Source organism: Pieris rapae, chromosome 16 (genome assembly GCF_905147795.1).
Source record: "Pieris rapae chromosome 16, ilPieRapa1.1, whole genome shotgun sequence".
In the NCBI taxonomy this organism is placed as follows: Eukaryota; Metazoa; Arthropoda; class Insecta; order Lepidoptera; family Pieridae; genus Pieris; species Pieris rapae.
Genome location: NC_059524.1, coordinates 6,665,995 through 6,690,990, shown reverse-complemented (window position 1 = coordinate 6,690,990; position 24,996 = coordinate 6,665,995). Strand labels below are relative to the sequence as shown.

The window sequence follows — 24,996 nt, the reverse complement described above, 5'->3', positions numbered from 1 at the left end:
TTACATGTTTTTGTAAAAAAACACAATGAAAAAACATAATCTATTTTAAAATATATTTTATTTTAATTATAACTCATTTATATTTTAATATTGCTAAGTTATTGATGAATATTAGATTCATACATTTTTAAACAAATAGTAAACATTTGTAGAGAAAATTAACAGAAAAACTTTTTAAATTTACTATTGGTTGACACCTACTGGATACATTTTGTTTTATTTCAATAAAAATTTTATTTGTTCATGTTTTCATTTTGAATTTCCTTCCTTATGTCTCTGTTTGCCTGAAGTAATTCCCTTAGCCTTTGATGAATATCGTCATTCTTTTGTTCAATAAAATCTAATGCTTGGTTTAGTTCATCTAACTTTGAGTCTAATTGATCGTATTCTGAAAGTAATATGTGAAAAGTATTATTTATTCTCTTTATATGTTAAGTAAACTTGTGATAATATATTATAATATCTTAAGGTGGCTGCTATGGACTAGTATTGTGGATGAAAGTTTAGTGTTTGTTAGCAAATAAATACACACTATAGTGTGACTCTAGTAAGTCATGGGTCAGTGGGATACAGAAATATCACAGACAAATGTAAGAAAGAAGGTTTGTACACAATAAGTGTAAGTTAAATTATTAAAAGAATGGTACAACCAGCAGTTAGTAGGAAAACTATAACATTAAATGTAATTTTGTTACCTTCATGTATGCTTTGTTCATTTTCATTTTCTATAGCTTCACCATTTGGGGCATCATTAGCTTCATTATTATCAACTCCATTAGGTTTACTATTATCACTTCCAGCCATTGTACCAAGCTTGGAAAATATAATATGTGATTTTTTAAGTTTTAAAAAGCAATAATAAAGATTATTTTAAATTACACACTGACCTTTTTTTGACTATTCAAAAACAAATTAGAATTTTAGTATCCTATATTTTTTAACTATTATGATAAATTCTCCAAAAAAATATTTTAAAATGTATTTTTCTTTTTCGATAATTGTGTATGTTCTAGTGATGTGAAATGAAGATTGAAGACTCGAATAACTTAAATAGTCGGTTTAGATTTTTTTAAATAATAAACTACAAGCATAAAATCCAGATTAACAAGTCACTTTTGATACAAATTTTGATATTAATTATTATTTTTCTATGATCTAAACTTATTAAGTTGTATCAATAGATATAATATGAAAATAATCGATAAAAAATATAAGAAAACAGTCGAACATTCGAATCTATAATTGAAACAAATACGAAGTAGTGTAGACTGTAGCGTGTACCTGGAAAAATTTTAGAAACACCGAACACATGACTTGGATTTTGTCTATGGGCATTCCCATAAACATAATCTTTACTGCTCACTTACTCAGTATTTACAGAAAAGTCGTTCTGTGATTGAGGCGGAATACTATATTGCTGTGACTTCTCATGAATGTTTTAGTTTCTTGATTCTTATTCAAACCTTTGTTTTTCAGATCATCACAACCTTATCTGTACTAAGCCTGTATGTTATGTTTTAAATAAAAAAAGTGTTTATGTCAGATATCAATGACATTTTCATTAACACGACAGTAGACAGCTGACTTATTAAAACCCAAAATACGTACCTGCTAAGTGCTAGTTACGACTTACGACTCAGCTAATAGATTTGGCTAAAGTTCGATTATATGGTTTTTGTATTTTCATATCAGATTATTGTAGAACTACTAAATTGCGTACGAAATAATAATTTTTGCTTTTGGCTTAACGCAACCGTTTTTTTATAGTCACCGAGGTTTTATTTCTATTGTGTAAGTACTATGCATAGTAAATCAATAAAATTGACTGACATTACACGCCTTCTTTCTTTGTAAATAGTCACTGCTTTGTTTGTTAAATTAATTTGTTTTTATATAAATAATATAGCTTTCCTGAGGACAAAACACCAAATTCCATTAACAACGGACGTGTTAATACTCTATTAAATATCGACTATTCATTAATACGTAGATATCAAATACATTTTTACACAGACAAATTACTTTCGGAAACACCACTCGGGTATTACTAAGATTAAGCTTTTGTCGTTTAAGAATGCTAAAATATCTGTTATGTTTTTACCGAGTTACGCTTATGTCACATCAAACAATTGTCTTAAAAAAAAAATATTTTCAGAAAAAATGACTTCAGGGCCTTATAATTATTCTTATATATTTAAATATATTATCATTGGCGACATGGGAGTTGGAAAATCTTGTCTTCTACATCAATTTACAGAGAAAAAATGTGAGTAATGCTCTGATTTCTACATTGAATGCTTATGTATAACTGTAAACTTTAGTTATGGATCTGGTTTTCAAAATAGCTGGTACCTATGTAGCCTTTTAAAGTAGCAATTTCTTAGCAGTCTTTGGAAATTTTGCTCACAGCCTTTTTTTATGTCTTCAGTTATGGCAGACTGCCCTCATACTATTGGTGTCGAGTTTGGAACCAGAATTATTGAAGTGGCCGGCCAGAAAATCAAGCTTCAAATATGGGATACAGCTGGGCAGGAGAGGTTTCGAGCTGTAACTCGATCTTACTATAGAGGGGCTGCAGGTGCCCTTATGGTATATGATATAACAAGAAGGTAAATATTTATAAAGTACACTTATAATTTAAAAAAGACAAAACCTTACTTAAATGTCCTTACAGATCTACTTACAATCATTTAAGTAGTTGGCTGACAGATACTCGCAACTTGACTAATCCTAGTACTGTGATATTTTTGATTGGAAATAAATCTGATTTGGATGGTCAACGAGATGTTACATATGAGGAGGCAAAACAATTTGCAGATGAAAATGGATTAATGTTTGTTGAAGCCAGTGCAAAAACGTAAGTTTTTAGTTATCTTGTCTTTTGCTTAAGATTTTTGATGCTACATACATACATAATATATTTTATGTAAATTCGTATTAGTGCATCAATTAAATTTCAATTATTATTAACACTATTAAAAGCACATTAGAATTTTTATAAATTGAATATATTATCATCATCAAACATGCAAGCAAAACCTAAGATAAAAATATACAATCATATTTAACTACAGGGGTCAAAATGTGGAGGAAGCATTCCTTGAAACCGCAAAAAAGATATACCAAAGCATTCAAGATGGCCGTTTGGATTTAAATGCTGCGGAGTCTGGAGTTCAACACAAACCTGCCTCCCCTGGGCGTCCACTTGCTGCACCTCCTGCCTCACGGGACAATTGTGCCTGCTAACTCACATTCAACCCTGCCCCCTACAAGACTATGGTAACATGTTGTCCCAAATAAAATATGTTTTCTATCGAATGTGTGTAATTACTAAAATTATTAACAGTCTAGTTCTTTGTCTATATGGTCAGTGAGGGTTAAAGTGTCTCGTAATGCAGGTATAAGGAACATGAGTATCTAAATTAATTAATTTTTTTAAGTACATATAATATATTATAAAATAATTTTATTGGTAATTACACAAATTTAGATGAAAAAATTCAAGTACTAGCATAAATATAAACACAGTGTAAATCAAAATAACTATACCTTGTCTTTACTTTTTTATGCTCCATATTTTATAACATAATTCTGTCACAAACAACTGTCATAATAAATTAATTCTGTCTTAATACAACAAAATGTCAATGTTTTTAGAAAATAACTGATATTTGACAGTTATTTTCTAAAAACGAATTTTTCTAAAGATAGTTGACAGACAGAAAGTTTTAAAATACTGGACTATATTTCCTTTATTCTTTCTTTACTATATATATATACAAGCCAAATTGATTGAATTTTAGTAGACCAAGTCTTGGAATATAGACTCGAGCTACTCTGTTTGTTGTTATTTTGTTCATATTTTATGCAAATAAGGTGGCAAGCAATATCCACTTGGTATCTATTATAATTTTGTGAAATTGCTTGTAGATAACTGGGAACAAATTGCATTTTCTAAAAAATTGGGGCATATATCATATCGAAATAGTAGAGTAAGTAGATGTATTAACATTCCACATTATATTTTTGGGTAACGGATGTAAATCTTATAATATTATATATATATTAAGAATAAGTAATGGGATGGTTATTCAATCATTAACATAAGATATATTTGATTTTTAACAAATGAATCCATCAGTTGAGTAATTATTGAAAAATCAGCCCTTTAATTATAAAAGTGGAATTTATACCTAGGTACAGCTAACATTTAGAAAATTGCTAGAATTAAGTTTAATTTACATGTTAATCATTTAGCATTAATCTTATATTTATGTACATAAATTATAAAAGTGTTAAACCCGATTTTTTTTTATATTAATTACCCATTTTATTAAAATTTCTATGGCTATTTCTATTTGGTATAATTGCTGTACTGGAACTGACATCTAATCTAAATTTCATCTTTGACATAATCGCCAAAGTATAGAACTAGAGTAAAAATCGCTTAAGTGAAGCAATGGCATAGAAAATGATGTGAATCATTTTTATATTCATTGTGCAGGAATATTTTTCATACTTGCTGTACTACAATGCAGTTAAATGTACTATGATTTTCTGTTTTTGACAAGAATTCAAGCGATTACTAGGAATTTATTTTGCACCTTTAATCTTAGTTTAACATATTTATCATGTATTAAACAGAATTTATTTATAAAATTAAAATAATTTAAGTAATCACAATAAAGATCTTATTACGATTCTGATTTTTAATTATGTTATTTTACTAGAGACAAAATTGTAAGGTCTGAGCAACCCTGATCTAAGTCAAAAAAAAATAGCTAATGTACTTGTTACTTATATTTAAATTATTTAATATCTATATTTTTTTAATGAAAAACAAAATAACGATTCAATATACATTTATTCATATATACGACATCTTAAACACATAAGTAAGAATCTGTCAATACGTAAAAATATATTAATCATATAGTTCATATTTATTTTACATATAAAAACTATTTTGGAATAATTCAATAAATTTACGGGCCCGTCCATGCCTCTAGTACGCATTGCCCTGTGCTCTTTTTTCTTTGCTAATTTCTTTTCATGTTATTGATTTGTAGATATATGTAATATATTTTCTTGTATTATTTAAGTATGCATACTATGTTGTTTTAAAAGTTATAAATAAATACAAAATCATAATATTAAAAGTTGAAAACTGTCAACATGGCGAGTAAAAACGTTTATAACAATGTCGTAACCAATATATTTATAGTTTTGATTGCGTGTTTTGCACGAGAACATCGTGCATATCCTTCAATGAGTTTTCTAGAGCACTACGATACGCGTCACAGGAGGTATCAGGATGTCTTCGGAACGCGGAAGTAGCGAAGTTAACATCAGAATCGCGCGGATTATAGCACGTGGCGTAACCATCACTCACCAACGGTCCGTAACACATGAAACCATCGCATTTGCAGGCGACCTGAAACAATAATATATTACACAACTATTTTTACAATACCTCTATATCACTAATTATGTAACTTGAAAAAAAAAATCTATCAAAACAATAATATAAACATAACATAGAATACTTATTTAATAATGTCTGTTTCGGAGACAGTATTACGTTATTGTTAAAGCATTGACTATGTTGTATCTTTTTCGGGTTGAAAAGCAATAAGGAATATTTTGTCTAAAGATTTAGATTTTTTCCACTTAGGCTAGTTTTTTTGATAAAATACTTTTTATTTAAGTCATCATAAACAAACTTTACATACGGAAGTTAAAAAAAAATACTAAAATATATTTTATTTCAATCAATTTTTATAAATTATTAAACGTTATAAATAAATAACATAAATAGCGAAATACCTAACTAAAGTAAACCTAACACGTACTGTGATTGCAAAAGACTAGTAAAATGGAAGTCATGGGTGTTGTAACCGACGACCTTTAAGATACGCTTCGCTGTTTCTTATTAAGAGGCCTGGCTGTATCAGACGTTTTTTTTCTTTATTTATAAGTTGGAAAAATAGTTTTTGATATTGAATATTTCAAAATCTTTTTTAAACGATCTAAATCTGTCATTTCACTAGTTTGTTACCTGCGTTTAAGTATAACGTAACGAATTTGGGGGTTTAGGATAAAAAAAAATTAATATTATTTTCGACCTTTCGATACTTTACACCACATAAATGGCAACTTTAAGGTGTAATATGTCACTGGGTGGTAACGAAACGTTTTACTATTGGGTACAGAAGAACATTACGGCGCGTTACATGGGGGGGGGGGGGTCAAGAATCTCCAAAAATTGTGTGACGTAATACGTGAACTTAATATTTTATTTAACACATACCTGACTCGTCGATATTCTCATATGTGCACTGCGAGTATATCCCGGGTCTGCGTAAATCGGTGGTAGCTCTATACCATTCTCCAAAGCCGTCAATTTGAGACCTAAGAGATGTCTGTCCACTCCAAGTCCTTGTAGCGCCTTTATATATTGTTAGATATTTGTAAATATTATCAAACAGGACGGTTTCGGTAAAACTGTTTCGCCGAAACAAAATATTTAAGCAGATGAACTCGAAAAGAGAATTATAATACATATATCATAATTTTTAAGTTTAAAGAAAAAAAAAACAATATTTCAAAATATGAAATTGTAAATGACATTAGCTTAAGACCTTTTTTTTGATGACATATCGAGACTCAATTTTACCCTAAGTTTATAAAGCTTTAACTGTTCCTTGGTAAATAAACTATCCAGCACAAAATTTCAATTCAAACCATGAGATCCAACCTCAAACTTCAACATTCAACCAAAAACTTCAACTTTACTTATACTTTTCCAGGTCCACTCTTGTTTTCTAAGTTTATCAATGACGTAATCTAATCGTAATAATCTTCTGTTGTATGTGACTCATTTAAATAATTACACTTACCATAACAGTATAATTTTTGTGCGCGTTAACAGCATTCTTTAAAGCATTTAGTTTTTCCTTCGGCGTTGCTTGTGGGTGTAACATAGTCTTAGCGAACTCTATGGACTCTACAGAACACGAACGAATAGTCTCAGTACGTCCGCCCGCGTACATTCGCGTCGCCGCCGATTCGTAGTGAGCGCCAGGCGTTTTGTGTAGTCTATATAAAAATATATATGGGACACATTTAAATTATTTTTTAATATATAAATAAATAAAATAAAAATGTTTTAATTCCTTTTATGTACATATGCATTACAATGTGTAAGATTTGGGAACCCTTTTAAGTAAAAAATACCTGTGTCAGGGTTGGTAGCTCTTCCATAACAAACTTAAACATAGATTCCTTAAAATATATTTTTATGTAACTTAATTACATCTTTTGATTTTTAAACTTTTATCAACGCGCCTTAGTACATGAGTGAGTGTGTGGGTGCAAATGTGTGAGTGAGTCAGTGAGTGAATAAAATAAAGTGAAATAAAACAATTTTCGCTTTAATATCCTAGTCTGTAATAAACTCGACTACATATCTATTCTAAGAGATCTGTTCTTTTCATTACAAATTGGTATTGCTTGAATGTGCTTTATCACGAAGATTAATAAGCCTCCTTAATAAAAAATAAAAGCCGAAGCCTTAATATATACGGAAAGGCGTAAATAACTTTAATATGGATACACGTTCACTTTAATAATCAAGATCATAGAGTCTCGATTTTAAAAGGAATCTAGATATTATTAAAAGTTATATAGATAAAAAGCCACCATTGTAGTTAAGGGCCCTTTTAAATACCTCATGACTCAGATGGCCTAAGTTCAACCTTCAATCTGAAGAAAATATTTTTTTTGTTGTCGCCTGTGGCCAACACGTATAATGTCGAGGGAGGACAAAAATAAGGGATTTAAAAAAATAATTTGTATTTACGTTTAGGGTAACAAATGTCTGATACAATTATACATATAACACACCTGTAAAATGCATACTGCATCGCCATTTGCAAATAACTGTCCGGACTGAGTTTTTGTGTCTTTATAAAGTTCTTTCCATATTTGTCGAACTTGAAACAGTTCAATTCTAGATCTTCAACTAACCTGGAAACGATGATGTGTCAAGTCATATTATCGATAATTTTTGTTAATTAAAATAAACCATTAAACATTAACACTAAATCGAATCAATTAGATACTTTAAGTAAAAATAAAATTTAAAAAAAAAAACACTTTTTTACCGGATTGAAGTTAACTTATAATTAAGTAACATAATGTTAACTATATACGACGTTTCGCGTGCTTTACAGCGTGCGTGGTCACTTATAAGTTTACAATAATACATAGCTTCAATCCGTTAAAAAAGTGTTTTCTTTAAATGTGTAAAAGCTATGTTAATAAAAGACAATATTAAAATAAAATGATTATGTATGAGCTGTGTTTGCCCTAGCAGTTTCAACGAGCGACTCTCATTTCATTAGGTCGTAAGTTGGTTCCCCGCCGTCGGTGCACCAATAGACTTTTCATGTGCATATTAATTAACAGTCACCGTAGTCGGCGTGTCAGGCACAGAAGGCTGATAAAACAAACGATCACGACAAAGATACTGATATTTGAGGCCCAGGCCTAAAGGTAAGGTAAAGGTAGCGCCACTGGTTTTAATTTATTGCTCACATCATCTCACGCACAAACAACTTAACATGGCGGATTAAGAACTAGTATCATGTAATAAATTATAGAAAAATAAGGTTGCACTAAACTAACACAAATATATGTAGGTGGTACGAAATTCACCTGATAATCTAGCAGCTAGCTAAATATACTTAAAACCCGGATCATTGAAATATGTATAATATTATAAACAGGAAATATTTGTACGTTTCTATTATGTATTACTTAATCTATTCGACTGTTTCTTCTTCAAATTATTTTACTAATAAAATGTGTAGATAACATACTTACTTGTTCAAATTATTTTTAGCTTCGTCTATCATCTTTGAAACATCGCTGTTAACATTGAATTTTAGTTGTACGGGCTCAATTGGCGACGACGATGACTCTTCACTCACAGTATTCTTATCACTAAAAAAATAGTAAATTGAGGGTAGATTCAAACTTACATATTTTATATAGATTATAAAAAGTTAGTAGTAGTGAAGTATTAGCTTTATTATCAACTAGCGGACCCAACAGACGTTGTTCTGTCTTATCTAAGAATATTGATTTGAATTTTATTCGAATTGGTATAATTAACTAAAAAAATATTTCTGAAACAAAGTGTTTATTATTCTAATCCTTTAATATATGCAACATTCTTTGTTTGTTTTTCTGCCGCGTATATATTTTTGTTGGTATTCAACAAGGGAACAGGCGACATATCTAATATAGTAACAAAAGTTAGGATTACTCTAATGGTTAATATGGTGGTTAAGTATTCTTAAATTTTCTAATTTACCGCGCGATTTTCTTAAGTTTTTCCTTCATGAGAACCTTCTGCCAATAACAAACCAAAACGAAATCGGTCCAGCCGTTCACGCGTGATGCCGTGACCAAGGGAAATAGGGATTCATTTTGATATATATGCATTATGGCCATCTTTTATGTATTAGATGAACGATATTGGCTGTTTAAATTCCGATATGTATTACGAATGCTTAGAAAATAATTTTGTATAATTATAATGATGTTCTAAAGGAAATAGTGGACCAGAGACATTTTTGGATTATCTTCTACTACACTGTTGACAGCAACAAAGTAAATAGTTATATTGTCTAACAAAATGGGGAAAATACACGTTAACACGGACGCAGAAGTTTAACAAGCCACATGAAAAACAATCAGGAAGAATCAAATCCAGTTTAAGTATACACTCCCCTTTCAAATGGCGATCAAAAATATGCAATGTATAAAAATTTACATTACTTACATATAATTAATAATAAAATCTGTCAACACAGCAATAGGTTGTCCTTCTGCTGGGGAATGTTCGTATGTAAGGCCTGTTATACCATCAGCGCCAACTATGAACTGAACATTTCAAGTAAAAAAAATGTATAGACTATCTTTTTTATCATAAAATTGGACAAGGCTACCAAAACATATAGACAATTAAGACAAAAACATATTTAGAAAGAAAAACATTTATAGAAATAATAATAATAGAAAAATTTTTCATCTATAGTCGTAAATTGTTTTTTTAGATAATTAAATAAATTGTACAATTGTGATAAAGAGTCAAGAGAAATAGTAGTATTTTGTAAAGAGCTCTTGTATTAAATTTTCTATTTCCAAACTTTATAAGCAACTATTTATTAAGAACTGTTTTGCCTTAACACTAGATTTTAAATATAAATAAAATTATATTATAGTGATAAAATTAACAGAAAAATAGCTTCTATACTACATCAATACAGGAACATTGAAAAAAAAAACAGGGAATTCAATTCAATTCGATTCGAATAAAGATCATTTATAATGGATTTGGATGTACTTCAAAGGAATTTTTTGCTTTTGCAAAAAAATCCTTACAAAAGAATAATTTAAGAATTCCCTCATTTCACCCACGTTTTTCAACTAACTTCAATTTTTATCAATGCAATCTCTAGGTAGGTAGCCAATAAATTTTCCTTCTTATCTCTCTTTTTAGTTTTTTATATATACATATATATATAATAATAATTATTATTATTCTTTCACATCCTATTTACATAAATTAAATAAAATAGATATGAATACAATTTTAACTAAGATGCGGCCCTGTCCGGGAAAAGGCCTCCTCCAACATTTTCCACCCTAATTTATTTTGTGCCCTCATCATCCAATTTCTTCCAGCTACCCTCTCGATCCCGTCAGCCCATCGATTATTATATATAGTTATACTTATATAATATATTTCACAAGAGTTGCTAGCTATATTGTTAGTTAGATAGATTTAGGAATACAAGTTTAATTTTTTAATGTTTTTATCTAGAATAGTTGGTGTGGGATTTTGGAATTCTATCGTATTAGTAATTACTGTTAAGATAGAAAAATGTAGTGATAAATAAATATTACCTGTACAGTTTTATCGAACCACCGGTTCCCACCATTAGCTGATGCGCCGGCGCCGTGTATAGTATGAGCGCCCGCTATTGAGCGTCTAGCGCTTTCATCGGCCTGCCATACGCCACTTGGTTTATCCAGACATAGCACTGCAATACTGCGCTCAACGTCTGCTAGACTACGGCGATTGTTTTCATCTGTGGAAAGTTAATGTGTACTTGAAATTATTCTGTAACTATGGCTTATTTTTTTTCTCTCATGAACGTAATATACCTCAAGTGCGCCAAGCGCTAATGTTAATAAAAAAAAACTTTGACATAATATAAAGGCAAAGTTATCCAGTACTAATATTTATAAAGACGTTTGTATACATATTTGTAACAAAACTCGAATGCATACCTAAGTAGGCCAATTTTTTTTTAAATCCAGCCGAAAAGCCATCTATCTTTATGCAATTAACGAATCTTACTTTCCCTTAGTTCACATTACGCGTGAACAGATGAACCAATATCGCTAACCTTTTTTTTTTGTTTTTTTTTGGCAAATGGTTGTTATGATAGAAAAAATTAATTTAAATTGTTAACTTAACTTAATTTTTTTTCTATAATTTCATTACTATCTAACAAGAAAAAGCACAGATTTTTTTCACACGCGGTCTTTTATGCAGTTAATACAACATGTGTCAGGTCAGCTTCTTTATATAACTAATATATATAATGTTATGAGCTCGAAATGAATATATTTAGAACAAAATCCATATTAAAAGCTAAAAATATGAATGATATGCCTACCTTTACTTAAAAGCTCATAAGCCTTGGCCCAATTATCTCTATTTTCCGATGTAAGGATCCCAACAGCATCTTTAGCGGGGGACGCCGATGATGCTACGATTTTCTTCAGTCCTTCAACAATTTGATCACAACTCAATCTTTTATCGTCGCTGCCCCAGAGGTCTAAGTGAAATAGCTGAAAACACCATTTTAGACAAAAAATGTCGCTTCAATAGTTCGAGATGTTGAAGTGAAATTTATCAAGGGTATTCGTTTGCTGAAAGATTGGTTCAATTTTTTTGTGAATTTTTCACGTATGTAATTGAAATAATTTGAAAATGTGTGTGTGTATTTTTAATTGACTTCAAAAGTATATTAGTATAATATTATATAATGGTCAATCTGATACCCTAATCAGATTGACCATTATATAATATTGTCAAAACTGGATATTTTAGTATGAATGTATGTTGGTATGTCACGAAATTTTCGATATTCCAACTTAATAGTCTAACATTTAGTTTCCTCGCATTTAGTTTCTTACCTAAATAGGTACTTAAGTATTATAGTGTATGTAATATAATAATTCTTATGGTTTGGTTCTTATGTTTTTTACCACGTAGCAGTACTGATACAGCATCATTTTTATAATAGAAAGTAATAATAATAATGAAACAATCTAGCTATGAATAGTGTGGTCATATGGTGGTAGGTTTAGGTAATCATTAATCTACAACTTACATGGTTATTATGAATAACAGTAACATATTTGCTATTATTGAAAGACAGCTTATCTCTCTTAGGATGTGGTATGCGACAAGTACCAAATATTTTTTTATACTGCGACATATCCAATGGATTCTTTCCCATCATTTCTAATGGTATTTTGTCACTGCAATCGAGATTTTTTAACTTTTAGTTAAAGTTACTTAAGAAGCGAGTAGATACGACTTACCAAAGTTTCAAGGCGTTTTAAAATGCAAATATTGTGTTTACGTTAAAAAACACGCATTTTTCTCTTGATCTTATTTGATTAATTAAGATATGAAAACTTGCATACTCAATTATTCAATTAATTTTATATATAAAATTTTTTACAAAACATATTTTCTTTATAAGGTGCATTTTACTATTTTTTAATCGTAGAGTGTCCATTACTGGCCATACGATGTTTGATAAATTTGCGAGAAAAAGTTTGGAGAACTTTCGGAACTATTCAACTAGCCAGTAAGTATTAATGCGATGCGCCAAGACGTTTTTCTTTAGGCTCCATTAGAAATGAGAAGTGTATTTAATAATAACTTACTTATCAATAAGGGATTTATAGTTTACAGCTGCGAGCAATGTTTTAGCAGCATATTCCAATTGTTCAGTTTGATTACTAAATTTTCGTAATGGAAAAACTAAGCCGGGACTAGAAAATACAACAACTGGATCACGGTATTCCAAATATGCTGTGTTTAGCCACCATTCTTCAAGCCAATTTATGTGCTTAGTAGCTCTATTTTCTAATAAACTCTGGAAAAAATAGAGTTCATTATCTTCAAACTCAAAAAAAGGGACAGTATTATATAGTATGAATAAGATTTAATAATAATATATTACGGTTAATTAGCTACCATGTGACTTTGTTAATTTTATTTTAATTGGACATAATTCAAAATCTAATGTTAACCTATATATGTGCAGAATTAGTTTTATCTAAGATTCAAGTTAATATTACTGTGGTGAATGGATACATTTCAAAAGACATGATTATATTTACCTGCAGCTTCTGCCCAATACCACCCTCCGAAGCAAAGTTATTCATAAGTTTAGAAGTATTGGAAAACTCATTCTCATTAAGGAAAGGTCGTACAGTTTTTAAATACTTATTCACGGTATCTTCAAGTTTTGGTACGGGAAGTTGGGGTAAATTCTGCGAGTTTAGAGCTGGTTTCGTTGAAGTATAATTGCTAACCAGTTGAAGTGATGTGATATAGGGCTCAAGAGTGAAGCCTTTGGAATTCCACTAAAATAAAATTATAAAATAGTTTACTAGTAACAAAACAAATAAAACAAAAATTCCTTTAAGTACCATCTATAATCTTATCAGCATATATTCTTATATATTATAGCATTCCTTAATAACAATATTATTAGTAATAAAGATTGTTATTCAATAGAACATATACTACATTTTAAGGAAAATAGTTACTTAGTTTCAATAAGGAAAATGAATGTCTAAGTTGCAGGAATATAATACTTACAATTTTGATTCCCCGCAACATGTTTGAAACCTAAAATAAATTTTATTAATAATTAAACTAGAGTTCAGTTAAGCACATTTCATTAATTTAAATAAGAAAACTTTATAAAAACATATTGTTAGAACAATACTTTTTACAAACATACCTCTCAAGTCTCAATGTAGAGTTAGAAAGACAAAAAAAACTTTTTGGAGTTTTTAGTAAGCAGAGTTGAAAGCTGTTATAAGATTTTTTAAACCCCATATGGAATAAAAGTATAGAAAATCACAATTAAATTAAGACTTACTTCAGATTCGTATCTATCGGAGACAATTTTAGCACTCATCAGAAGTAACAAGACGTAATTAGAAAAATCACAAAAATTCTACTAGTAAACTAGCAAATAAAGTGAAAGGAGGGAATGAATCAATAATGGCAGTTGCAATGCAAACACGTTTATAAATCAAGATCGCAAGTCAACATACAACAGTGAAAACAGCAATCAAGAAATCTAAAAAACAAGTTTTACAAAAAAAAGTACCGATTTATCTTTCAGAAGTTTTATCTTGGTTGAGATTTTTATCAAGTTTTTTTTATATATAAATATAACAACAATTATTCAATGACTGTCTATAGATATAACTTATCACATTCCAACAGGTCTATTTTATAATGGAAATTGTATAAATTATAAATGCAAACTTGAAAACTAAAACTGGATCCTCGGAACTTGAATTAAAAGTCCGACCAAATTTCAAAGTTTAAAGTGTTGCAATATTGAACTAAATTGGTGCTAAAGTTTTACCAAAATTGTGCAAAATTTTCTACATATTAGTTTTTAAGTTTAACGCTTAAGCGTGAATAAGAATTGTAAATGTAATTTAGATTGGCAGATGACACCAAAAATTATTTTTTTTCGACTTGATACGATAATATGCATTACATTTGATCAATTTTGGCAAGATTTAAAGGTTTAGCTAATTTTTTAGGCTTCGTGGCAGCACGGCTCTGTGGCCACTTGGCAGTTGGCACTTACTGTGGCACACACCTGACACCACTTACAGCCAACTCCTACAGAATATTTTCCTTACGACCAACTTCAAATAGACCTAAATATCGACAAAAATCCTCTAATTTTCTTAAAGTTAACTCGATTTGAAAGGTAATTTTAAATATAAATTTAAGTTATATCTTTGTAGTATTAAATAGCTATTGATGGTATGCGGGTGCATTTACAGAAACATTTTAATTAATGACCTTTTCTCTTTTTCATACATTTTAAAGTGAAACTTTAAACATCGTCACAGCGTCACAGCGTGACGGTCAGCCGCGGAGTAGGGATAAAGTGAAAGGCGCTCGTCATAGCAGCCAAGGACAATATGGCGGCCCACATAGTTCGAAGCAGCTGACCGTGTAGTGTATAGACTATTATTCATTTGTGCCAGTGCTCTACGCTATTTTAATATGTATATATTATAATCTAAATAATTGTTAAGTATTATGTATGTCGTACTCTTATACAGAATTCAATAAAAATATTAGTTGAAGACTTTATTAGTCCCATTATCATTCCAATTTTCCAAGTATAAAATTAAGATTGATAAAGCGATTTTATACACTTAATGGAATATTATTCAAAATTGTTATATTAATATTTAGTTAAATGTCTATAATGTGAAAAAAGTTTCACTTTTACCGTGGTTTCATAAAAACACACAACATTTTTAACACTTTTTATATTTTTGTAATCGTTGAGTTATTTTTGAATTTAGGGGTATTATAATCACGCTTAGAATTTATAGTGTAAGGGGTGCTTTAAAAAATTGTCTTGATATATTTTTTCCCTCTAAAATTGGAGCGGAAACACCAAAGTTGGTATCACTGCGAAACACTGCAGGGTAATATGCTGTCAAGTGTCAGTTAGTAATATGCTGTAGTCTGTGGCCTGTGCTTTGATTTATGAAATACCACGATAGTCGATACTTAGCTCTACAACATTTAATATTTATTGATAATATTTTATGTATAAGAATGACATTTTAATTTAAAAATTCAACATTCAGTGTACTCTACCACCTTGTTCTAAACAAATACTATACCATGGCATCGCAAATTTTAAATAGATTTAAACAATTTGATGCATATGCTAAAACTTTAGAAGATTTTAGAGTAAAAACGGCCAGTGGTGCCTTTAGTAAGTATAATGTTATTAATTACGATATTTGATAAATATAGATGCTTTATAAGCTATACTCACAGAAAATACTTTTCAGTTACTATACTTGGTGGAACGATAATGATCCTTTTAATAATTTCTGAGTTACATACATACATGTCGCCTAACATATCAGAAGAATTGTTCGTGGACACATCCAGAGGTCACAAGATAAGAATAAATTTTGATATTATTGTTCCTAGAATATCATGTAACTGTAAGTAATATGTATTGGGTAATGATAGTTTTGGTAATGTACAAAAAAACTAATAATTTTTAATAGACTTAGTTCTTGATGCAATGGATTCGTCTGGGGAGCAACACTTACAAATTGACCATAATATATTTAAAAGACGGTTAGATTTAGATGGAAACCCAATAGAAGAAGCAAAAAAAGAAGAAATAATGACGTCAACTGCAGTAAGTTGAAACCTGTAGTTATAAGATTATAAATTTAAATGAATTAACAATAACAATAAACATTTATAATATCAGTTAATTTGTTGTTTAGGTTCCAAATAATTCTTCTGATGTTGCACAGATAACATGTGGAAGTTGCTATGGTGCAGCATTCAATGACTCTCAGTATGTGATTTTATAGTATTTTTAGAAACAATTTTTCAACCAGAATTGACCAAATTGCAACAAATACAGTGGTACCTAATTAGATGATTGCCCTTACATATTTTTTGAGATTCATGAAAAGAATGAGATTTGAGAAATGAGGAATTGCACACTACACTGCTTCACATGACCCCAGCAACAGACACAAAACAGAAGTGAAATCAAAATAAAAGTAACAGTTTCTCCCACTTTAAACTAGACCTGTCAATTTAGTAATTAAATTATTAGTTAAACTTGTGTTTCAAGGTACCACTGTATTTGGTAACAATTGGTTATTCTGCCAGTGGTGCTTTTAGTAAGTACAATAGTATTAATTACAATATATGATATACATATTATAGATGCTTTATAAGCTATACTCATAGAAAATACTTTTCACTTACTGTATTTATATATTTGGTTAATATTAGTAATTCAAATACTTAGTGAAATTATACTTGTATGTTCTATACTATCATATGAATATATGATAGAAGCATTTTTACTTCACAATGTGACTAAAACCTACCTTCAAGTTGAGTTTTACTGTGATAAAACTTTATTTTAACAGCAATTCCAATTCTCCACCTTCACCTTAAAATTAATCAGGTAGCGTGCTTATGCATTATTTAGTTTAGTGTATGGCTAAATTTAATACGACTTCTGATTTGAAGTCGTATTAAATTTATAAGATTTATTATTAAGGTGCTGTAATACATGTGAGGATGTCCGTGAAGCATATAAAATGAGGAGGTGGGCACTGCCTGATTTATCTACTGTTGAACAGTGCAAAAATGATGAATCTTTAGAGAAAGTAAATCTTGCTTTAAAAGAAGGATGCCAATTATTTGGAAACATGGATGTTAATAGGGTAAATTATGATCTAATAACTTCATGATGATATTTATGTTAAAATGTTGCCTGGCCAATTCATTAAAAACAAACATTTTTAGGTTGGTGGAAGTTTTCATATAGCTCCTGGAAAAAGTTTTACTATTAATCACATCCATGTCCATGATGTCCAACCATTTTCATCATCAGTATTCAATACAACCCATGTAATAAAACACTTGAGTTTTGGTTCAGATATTAAAAATGCAAACACAGCTCCTCTAGATGGAGTAACTGGGTTGGCAAAAGAAGGTTAGTTTACGGATATATGTTATGTAATTTCTATATTGTATTGCTACCTGTATATGGTTATACTAAAAAGTTAATCATTTGAGAAAATATATAATAATTTATATATTTTAGATTAGTAATCAAAAAGGCTTCTATTATAATATTATCTAAATTTATTAGAGTAAAATAAAATTATAACTAATGTGAAACTAAAGAACCACTTATGTTATGAAATATGTTATTACTTATATTATTCATACTAATTTTTCACATGCATGTCTATTAACCTCAATATATAAGAACAAAATATGAAAATTAGACTTAAAAATATTTGGAATAGAGACACTAAACAACACATTTGTTTCTTAATTGTGGCAAATTTGGTGTATAAGGTATATACAGTCTAGTCTAGGAGTAATATAGTTCAACAACGTATTCCTGTTCCAATAGCCATAAATGTTCCAAATGTACCACCTCCTTGCAGCATTACTTTACCAACAGAATGAACCAGTTCTCGCCCTCTTGCTCCATATCTGGAAGGTTGAACATTAATTATATAACCAATGATTTCTTTAAGTAAATTTTTACTTGTACATTTTTGATGAAGTACAACAGAAACCTCAATGCCGTAAATCCTCCAAATAATCCACCGCTAGCCATTCCAACACAAAATCCAATCATAAAACCCATTTTCATTTTATCAAAACATGATGGACCTTGACTTTGATATACTCCACCCGGTACTGGCATATTTGTGTATTATTCTATTTATGCTCACGAGAACTTATTTTAAAACAAAAGTTGGGTTATAGTTTTTAAGAAATTATAACTCGCCGAAATGCTAGATTAGATTACAGACTAAATCTGTACTTAGGGCATTGAGATTTGTGACCCAGACATGTCAGTTGTCAGTTCAACCATAGACGTTTGTTAGAAAGTAGATATAGACATTTTTTCTATTATTCGCAAGATTTAAGTTTAAAAATCTCCAAGTTTTTCCTGTTTCCCTATATACATACGAAAACATTGTATTAAAATTATCATTGAATTTACGTGTCTAATTTAATCTTATTAAAGTGTATTGTTTTATTTTGGCAGGTGCTGTTATGTTTCAGTATTATATTAAAATTGTTCCAACAATGTATGTTTCTTTAGACAACAAAGTATTACATACAAATCAATTCTCTGTTACTCGTCACCAGAAATCAGTGTCAAATGTCAATACAGAATCTGGCATGCCTGGAGCATTTTTCAGTTATGAATTATCACCTTTGATGGTGAAATATACAGAGAAAGAAAGGTAAAATAAAAAAATGTACCATATCATCACATGAATTTATAAATTAATCTTTGCTTAATTTCTAATGTCGCTGTTTGTTTTCAGATCACTTGGTCATTTTGCAACAAACATATGTGCAATTGTAGGTGGAGTTTTCACATTAGCTGCAATTTTCGATTCACTTTTATACCACTCACTGAATGCTGTTCAAAAGAAAGTAATGTTAGGTAAAACTGGATAAAATTGTAATTTACAATGTTTTTAGAAAGATATTAAAATCATCAACACTACATTTCGCATATTTTTTACAAAATTCTACATCTGTGCCACTACAAAGTGCAGTTAAAGGAACATAATTAGCTATTTTTCTATTATATTGAGCTCTACCTAGTTTTTCTAAAAACAAATGTCTTTGTTTAACAATAAAATTTCTATAAGTTAAAATAGTAGAATTTTGTTTAATATCTTCATGTGTTATTTTCATGACATTGTGAATGTAGTTAAAACGTTCCAATAGCGACTTCTGATCTGAAAAAAAAAATTTGTTTTATTTTATTATTGTTTCCAGCATTTTTAAAAACATTTATTTTTGAAATAGAATAATTTTTTTACACTTACTCATCATCCAAATCTTTGGTTTTTCCAACAGAAGGTCCTTAATTTCTGCATCATTAAAACCAAATTCTTCTTTAATAACAAATGTATTAGTAGTAATATGATGCAAATTGTATGTAATTATGCGAGGTTGTTTTGTAGCAAGAAATCTTATCTCATTACCAGTTAAAGCAAATGTATTTTGAAAGTAACCTAATCTTCGGTCAATTTTTTCAGTGCTGTTAACAAAAAAATACTTATGAATATAGAATGCTTATTTGACATAAATGATATATTATACATAGAAAATTAATAAAACTTACTTAAACATTAACCAAAAAGGATTTTTGGATATAATTCTTATTATATCCTGTAAATTGAAATGTTTAGACTGCAAGTAATTTATTCTCACTTGTAAGTCAGCAATATTTTGGCACAGAATCAATGGGTTTTTAGTTAAAAAACTTCCAAGGCTTTCGTTTTCAACATAATCTTTCAAGAAAAATATATGATTTTTAATATTCCTTTCAAAATCCAATTTTAGTATTTTTTCAACAATATATGGTTTCTTTTCTATTTTAGCAAGGTTGACATTTAACTTCATAAGTTTTTCCAATGTGTCTGAAGTATTAACATATGCAGCTAAATTAAAAGATTGTGAGTGATTTGAAGCCAACTCGGATAAATCAACATCATGACGGTCAAATACACTTTTGTCGTTTAAATATTCTGTTACTTGGTCTTGAACTACACAGTAACTTCTAAGTTTTGAAATAACTCTTAATTTAGTAAACTTAAAACACTGCATTCTCATATAATATATTTTAACATATTTTTACTGGCTAATAAAAAAGTTAAAAGCACATTTTTTTTATTTATTTATAAGCCGGATACCAAGTCCATTGGCACTTTAAGAAAAAATAAAGTTAAAAGCACATTTTAAGCAGTGTTGCCAGATGGTCTCTGCGACGTTCCCGAAGGCTAATTTGATTTTTCCCCAGAAATCCCCTAGCCTGCCATCACCAAGCGAATGGTGGAATAGGCCATGGTGCGATTCTTAATTTTTTTTATTGTAGTGTTATTACTCCATTCTCATGTAATTTTATAATTTGTGTTTAATTAAAATCACAACATTCTTTGACAGCTTAAACGAATATACAATTAATAAGGTTACCCTCAGGGATCCTATTTTTCCTCCTGATTCTCAAAATCTGGAACGTGATATACAATAACAATAATGAAAACGCTAAATACTATATTTGGCGTATTTTTGAAATCAAACCTAGAAAATCCTCCAAATATTCTTTCCCCCGATTCCGCGCCTATATTACTTCGAAACTACTAATTACTTAATAAGGCTAAAAATGCTAGAATTCATTACACCAAAGTCACCACCATAACTTAGTAGTCTTTGGTTACAATTACTCTATGTATGTATTACAATTTACAACTTCCAAGTTCCAACTGGCACTTTCATGCAGCTGTACTGCCACAATTTACAACTGTGTCAAGTTTCCGCAACTTTTAAATTGCTTTCATCATTAATTCAATATAATTCTCAGAAAATTGAAGTGAAGTATTCTTAAAAATCTTAATTTGGCGGTAGGTATTAATTTTTGAAATTACATAAATAGTAGTTACAAATTCCGTAGGACATTAGACGAAATCATTAACCCCTTTTACTTCTTATAACATATGGCAGAAAGTGATTATATGGTTACACTTCGGTAGTAAAGTGATAGCTGCTATATTGCGATATTAAATATAAACCACTTAGTGTACTTTTGTTTTATTGCAGTACTATTTAATATATGTGTAGGTATAGAATATTTTGGTGTCAACATCACATGCAATCTATTTTTTTAAAGGAGTAAGAATATATAAATAATTTTAAATTATAGAGAATTCTTTTATCAAATGCAAATCTTTTATTTATGTTTGTAAACTTATTATAAATTAACAAGCTTGTATTTTTTCAGGTCAGTTTATTCACCATGAACACTTCAATGACTGGAAGTGAAGTTCGTCAAGCATATATTGATTTTTTTATCAGCAAGGGTCATAAATATGTTCATTCTGCTTCAACAATACCACTTGATGACCCTACTCTTTTGTTTGCAAATGCTGGAATGAATCAGTTTAAACCAATATTTTTAGGTTCTGTTGATCCAAATTCTGACATGGCAAATTATGTAAGAGTAGTAAATACACAGAAATGTATAAGAGCTGGTGGAAAACATAATGATCTAGATGATGTTGGAAAAGATGTGTACCATCATACATTTTTTGAAATGATGGGAAATTGGTCATTTGGTGATTATTTTAAGAAAGAAATATGTTCTTGGGCATGGGAACTCCTCACTGAAGTTTTGAAATTGCCAGGAGACAGATTATATGTTACTTACTTTGGAGGAGATAAATCTGCAGGATTAGAACCAGATTTAGAATGTAAAGATATTTGGCTTAAACTTGGTCTTCCTGAATCTCATATAATACCTGGAAGTATGAAAGATAACTTTTGGGAAATGGGTGAGACTGGACCTTGTGGACCATGTTCTGAATTACATTATGACAGAATTGGTGGTAGGGAAGCAGCTCACCTTGTTAATATGGATGACCCAGATGTACTTGAAATTTGGAATTTAGTGTTTATACAATTTAACAGAGAAAAGAATGGCGAGTTAAAATTATTACCCAAAAAGCATATTGATTGTGGTCTTGGACTGGAAAGGTTAGTGTCAGTTATCCAAAATAAAAGAGCAAATTATGATACTGATTTGTTTATGCCTTTGTTTAAGGCTATTGAAAATGGAACTAAGGTAAGGCCATATTCTGGGAAAGTTGGGGAAGAAGATACCGATGGAATAGACATGGCATACAGAGTGTTAGCTGATCATGCAAGAACATTAACTATAGCCCTATCTGATGGAGGATATCCTGATAATACTGGTAGAGGTTATGTTTTACGGAGAATTTTGAGAAGAGCAGTACGTTATGCATCTGAAAAACTAAATGCGAAATCAGGTTTCTTTGCAACTTTGGTCAGAACCGTTGTCGAAATTTTAGGAGATGTGTTTCCTGAAATTAAAAAGAATCCAGAAGCTGTAATGCAGATTATAAATGAAGAAGAATTACAATTTTTAAAAACACTTACTCGAGGAAGAAATTTACTAAATAGAACTATTGAGAAACTCAATGATTCTAGAGTGGTACCTGGTGATGTAGCTTGGCGAATGTATGACACATATGGTTTTCCCATTGATTTAACTTGTTTAATGTGTGAAGAAAAAGGGTTAACAATTGATATGGACGCTTATGAGAAAGCTAAAAAAGAGTCCCAATTATCATCTCAAGGTAAAACAGCTGGACAGGATGATTTATTAGCTCTGGATATACATGCTATAAGTTATCTTAAAGATACAGGTATTTCACCTACAAATGACTCACTCAAATATAATTATGTACCTACTACAACTGAAGCAAAAGCTATATATGAATTTAAGCCTTGTTCCGGCCATGTTGTGGCTTTACGAAAGAATAAAGAATTTGTTGATGAAGTTATGTCTGGTGATGAATGTGGTATTTTGCTTGATCAGACTAATTTTTATGCAGAACAAGGAGGTCAAATTTATGACGAAGGTTATATGGTTAAAGTAGGTGATGATAGTGTTGAATTTTCTGTTAAAAATGTTCAAGTTAAAGGTGGTTATGTTTTACACATAGGTAAAGTAGAAGGCATATTAAGAGTAGGTGACACTTTATCACTTCACATTGACACAGAAAGAAGAAGACTTATCATGAATAATCATACAGGAACTCATGTATTGAACAATGTTCTTAGAAAGGTTCTTGGCAATGATGCTGATCAACGTGGATCTCTAGTAATGCCTGATCGTCTCCGATTTGATTTCACTAACAAGGGCCCTATGACTACCAAACAAATAAAAGAAGCTGAGGACCAAGTTAAAGCCATAATAAATAATAACAAAAAGGTCTATGCTAAGTACACTAAACTGAGTGATGCTAAGAAAATCAATGGTTTGAGGGCTATGTTTGATGAACAATATCCAGATCCTGTAAGAGTAGTTTCAGTAGGGATACCTGTTGAAGATTTGGAAGAAAATCCCGAGGGTCCTAATGGGTTTGAAACCTCGATTGAATTTTGTGGAGGTTCTCATTTACACCAAACTGGGCATATTGGTGACTATGTTATAGTTAGTGAAGAAGGTATTGCTAAAGGTATTCGAAGAATAGTGGCTCTAACAGGACCAGAAGCATTGAAAGCCATAAATAAAATGAGTATTTTGGAAAATGAAGTTAATGATATTACTAATCAAATTCAAGAACAGGGGTCAGTGCTTAATCAAAAAGAAGCTGTAAAGAAAATTGTTGAGCTTACAAATGACATTTCTCAAGCACAAATATCTTACTGGAAAAAAGAGGAAATGAGAACAATGTTAAAGAATTTAAAAAAACAACTTGATGATAAAGAAAGAGCTAGTAAAACCGCTACTATTAATCTTGTTGCCGAAAAAGCTAAAGAAATGTGCTTAAACGAAAAGTCGTCTGTGATTGTGGCAGAATTGAAAGCTTATGGCAACACTAAGGCTCTTGATGGTGCTCTTAAACAAGTGAAGCAAATTCTCCCAAATACTGCAGCAATGTTCTTTTCAGTTGACGATGATACTAATAAAATATACTGCTTAGCAGTGGTTCCTAAAAACTTAGTTGAACAGGGACTACTTGCATCAGAATGGGTGCAATCAGTTGTTGGAATTATGAATGGAAAAGGTGGAGGAAAAGCTGAGTCCGCTCAAGCATCAGGTTCAAATGTTTCTTGTCTTAACGACGCTATTAAAGTTGCTCGTGATTTCGCAACTACTAAAGTGTCAGATTCTTAGTTAAATATGTTTAAAATATTAAATTATTATTTTATACTTAAAAGAACTACTCATTAAGATTTTTTTTTGTTTTCAATGGTAATATCAAAGTCTACAATAAAATTGTAAAGCACATTGAGTTCTTTAATGTTGATACAAATGTAATAAAATCGCTAAAAACCTTTGTAGCAAACGTAACATGCAATAATAAACACGCTTGCCTAGTTTTAATGAATTGAAAACTTTTAAATAGGGTTTTGAATAAAATTATTTATAAAAAAGAAATGGTGAAGATTTCATTTTTCAAAACACATCTAACAACGTCATACCTCGATTTGTA

The 24,996-nt window shown here is 30.1% G+C and overlaps 7 protein-coding genes across 13 annotated transcripts; 3 read left to right on the top strand and 4 right to left on the bottom strand.

Annotated features, from left to right (window-relative positions):
• Positions 1–52: 52 nt before the first annotated feature.
• Positions 53–1,498, bottom strand: LOC110998639 (UPF0184 protein AAEL002161). Of its 4 annotated transcripts, none has more exons than XM_022267372.2 (3): positions 1,282–1,350; positions 696–813; positions 53–388 (listed from the first exon to the last, which is right to left on the bottom strand). In XM_022267372.2, exons 1-3 carry the CDS (start codon positions 1,345–1,347, stop codon positions 234–236), a joined length of 339 nt encoding a protein of 112 aa, XP_022123064.1. In that variant the 5' UTR covers positions 1,348–1,350; the 3' UTR covers positions 53–233. The 4 variants fall into 4 exon arrangements, with proteins under 4 accessions (XP_022123064.1, XP_045487568.1, XP_022123067.1 ...); XM_045631612.1 differs by lacking the exon at positions 1,282–1,350 and adding an exon at positions 892–1,226 and having other exon boundaries at positions 55–388; positions 696–816; XM_022267375.2 differs by lacking the exon at positions 1,282–1,350 and adding an exon at positions 1,368–1,498 and having other exon boundaries at positions 56–388.
• A 101-nt stretch (positions 1,499–1,599) lies between these two features.
• Positions 1,600–4,700, top strand: LOC110998638 (ras-related protein Rab-14). The gene is made up of 5 exons (XM_022267371.2): positions 1,600–1,791; positions 2,156–2,266; positions 2,429–2,609; positions 2,675–2,857; positions 3,075–4,700. The coding sequence occupies exons 2-5, from the start codon at positions 2,161–2,163 to the stop codon at positions 3,244–3,246; spliced, it is 642 nt and encodes a 213-aa protein (XP_022123063.1). The 5' UTR covers positions 1,600–1,791; positions 2,156–2,160; the 3' UTR covers positions 3,247–4,700.
• Positions 4,701–4,845: 145 nt separating this feature from the next.
• Positions 4,846–14,722, bottom strand: LOC110998636 (carnitine O-acetyltransferase). Of its 3 annotated transcripts, XM_045631622.1 has the most exons (14): positions 14,505–14,722; positions 14,130–14,201; positions 13,985–14,014; positions 13,501–13,746; positions 13,042–13,253; positions 12,477–12,627; positions 11,757–11,931; positions 10,978–11,162; positions 9,851–9,951; positions 8,887–9,006; positions 7,906–8,028; positions 6,900–7,098; positions 6,311–6,448; positions 4,846–5,434 (listed from the first exon to the last, which is right to left on the bottom strand). In XM_045631622.1, the coding sequence occupies exons 3-14, from the start codon at positions 14,003–14,005 to the stop codon at positions 5,219–5,221; spliced, it is 1,887 nt and encodes a 628-aa protein (XP_045487578.1). In that variant the 5' UTR covers positions 14,006–14,014; positions 14,130–14,201; positions 14,505–14,722; the 3' UTR covers positions 4,846–5,218. The 3 variants fall into 3 exon arrangements, with proteins under 3 accessions (XP_045487578.1, XP_022123062.2, XP_022123060.2); XM_022267370.2 differs by lacking the exon at positions 14,130–14,201; XM_022267368.2 differs by lacking the exons at positions 14,130–14,201; positions 14,505–14,722 and adding an exon at positions 14,271–14,498.
• Positions 14,723–15,896: 1,174 nt separating this feature from the next.
• Positions 15,897–19,472, top strand: LOC110998644 (endoplasmic reticulum-Golgi intermediate compartment protein 3). Its single transcript, XM_022267382.2, has 8 exons — positions 15,897–16,157; positions 16,237–16,395; positions 16,462–16,598; positions 16,690–16,763; positions 17,487–17,652; positions 17,735–17,924; positions 19,002–19,203; positions 19,288–19,472. Exons 1-8 carry the CDS (start codon positions 16,064–16,066, stop codon positions 19,421–19,423), a joined length of 1,158 nt encoding a protein of 385 aa, XP_022123074.2. The 5' UTR covers positions 15,897–16,063; the 3' UTR covers positions 19,424–19,472.
• LOC110998647 (reactive oxygen species modulator 1) lies at positions 18,097–18,785 on the bottom strand. Its single transcript, XM_022267384.2, has 2 exons — positions 18,523–18,785; positions 18,097–18,436 (listed from the first exon to the last, which is right to left on the bottom strand). The coding sequence occupies exons 1-2, from the start codon at positions 18,651–18,653 to the stop codon at positions 18,328–18,330; spliced, it is 240 nt and encodes a 79-aa protein (XP_022123076.1). The 5' UTR covers positions 18,654–18,785; the 3' UTR covers positions 18,097–18,327.
• Positions 19,225–20,705, bottom strand: LOC110998646 (transcription termination factor 3, mitochondrial). Its single transcript, XM_022267383.2, has 3 exons — positions 20,100–20,705; positions 19,801–20,015; positions 19,225–19,710 (listed from the first exon to the last, which is right to left on the bottom strand). The coding sequence occupies exons 1-3, from the start codon at positions 20,588–20,590 to the stop codon at positions 19,433–19,435; spliced, it is 984 nt and encodes a 327-aa protein (XP_022123075.2). The 5' UTR covers positions 20,591–20,705; the 3' UTR covers positions 19,225–19,432.
• Positions 20,706–21,218: 513 nt separating this feature from the next.
• Positions 21,219–24,935, top strand: LOC110998665 (alanine--tRNA ligase, cytoplasmic). 2 transcript variants are annotated; one of them, XM_022267413.2, is made up of 2 exons: positions 21,219–21,378; positions 21,756–24,935. In XM_022267413.2, the coding sequence occupies exon 2, from the start codon at positions 21,771–21,773 to the stop codon at positions 24,675–24,677; it is 2,907 nt and encodes a 968-aa protein (XP_022123105.2). In that variant the 5' UTR covers positions 21,219–21,378; positions 21,756–21,770; the 3' UTR covers positions 24,678–24,935. The 2 variants fall into 2 exon arrangements, with proteins under 2 accessions (XP_022123105.2, XP_022123104.2); XM_022267412.2 differs by having other exon boundaries at positions 21,223–21,347.
• Positions 24,936–24,996: the final 61 nt, after the last annotated feature.

Excerpts from the sequence above, each read along its gene's own strand:
- LOC110998636 (XM_022267368.2), bottom strand. The coding sequence starts at position 14,309 with ATGAGTGCTAAAATTGTCTCCGATAGATACGAATCTGAA. Across the intron at positions 9,952-10,977 it reads GGTTCGATAAAACTGTACAG|TTCATAGTTGGCGCTGATGG; the intron begins GTAATATTTATT and ends TGAAATGTTCAG. Across the intron at positions 7,099-7,905 it reads ATGCAGTATGCATTTTACAG|ACTACACAAAACGCCTGGCG; the intron begins GTGTGTTATATG and ends ATTTTTATATAG.
- LOC110998639 (XM_022267372.2), bottom strand. The coding sequence starts at position 1,347 with ATGTTTATGGGAATGCCCATAGACAAAATCCAAGTCATGTGTTCGGTG. Across the intron at positions 814-1,281 it reads TGTTTCTAAAATTTTTCCAG|CTTGGTACAATGGCTGGAAG; the intron begins GTACACGCTACA and ends ATATTTTCCAAG. Across the intron at positions 389-695 it reads TGAACAAAGCATACATGAAG|AATACGATCAATTAGACTCA; the intron begins GTAACAAAATTA and ends TATTACTTTCAG.
- LOC110998644 (XM_022267382.2), top strand. The coding sequence starts at position 16,064 with ATGGCATCGCAAATTTTAAATAGATTTAAACAATTTGATGCATATGCT. Across the intron at positions 16,396-16,461 it reads TCCTAGAATATCATGTAACT|ACTTAGTTCTTGATGCAATG; the intron begins GTAAGTAATATG and ends AATTTTTAATAG. Across the intron at positions 17,653-17,734 it reads GAAACATGGATGTTAATAGG|GTTGGTGGAAGTTTTCATAT; the intron begins GTAAATTATGAT and ends AAACATTTTTAG.
- LOC110998665 (XM_022267412.2), top strand. The coding sequence starts at position 21,252 with ATGCAGCTGTACTGCCACAATTTACAACTGTGTCAAGTTTCCGCAACT. Across the intron at positions 21,348-21,755 it reads ATAATTCTCAGAAAATTGAA|GTCAGTTTATTCACCATGAA; the intron begins GTGAAGTATTCT and ends GTATTTTTTCAG.
- LOC110998638 (XM_022267371.2), top strand. The coding sequence starts at position 2,161 with ATGACTTCAGGGCCTTATAATTATTCTTATATATTTAAATATATTATC. Across the intron at positions 2,267-2,428 it reads TCAATTTACAGAGAAAAAAT|TTATGGCAGACTGCCCTCAT; the intron begins GTGAGTAATGCT and ends TTATGTCTTCAG. Across the intron at positions 2,610-2,674 it reads GTATATGATATAACAAGAAG|ATCTACTTACAATCATTTAA; the intron begins GTAAATATTTAT and ends ATGTCCTTACAG.
- LOC110998646 (XM_022267383.2), bottom strand. The coding sequence starts at position 20,590 with ATGAGAATGCAGTGTTTTAAGTTTACTAAATTAAGAGTTATTTCAAAA. Across the intron at positions 20,016-20,099 it reads CCTTTTTGGTTAATGTTTAA|CACTGAAAAAATTGACCGAA; the intron begins GTAAGTTTTATT and ends TTTTGTTAACAG. Across the intron at positions 19,711-19,800 it reads ACCAAAGATTTGGATGATGA|ATCAGAAGTCGCTATTGGAA; the intron begins GTAAGTGTAAAA and ends TTTTTTTTTCAG.
- LOC110998647 (XM_022267384.2), bottom strand. The coding sequence starts at position 18,653 with ATGCCAGTACCGGGTGGAGTATATCAAAGTCAAGGTCCATCATGTTTT. Across the intron at positions 18,437-18,522 it reads GGAGGATTTACGGCATTGAG|ATATGGAGCAAGAGGGCGAG; the intron begins GTTTCTGTTGTA and ends TCAACCTTCCAG.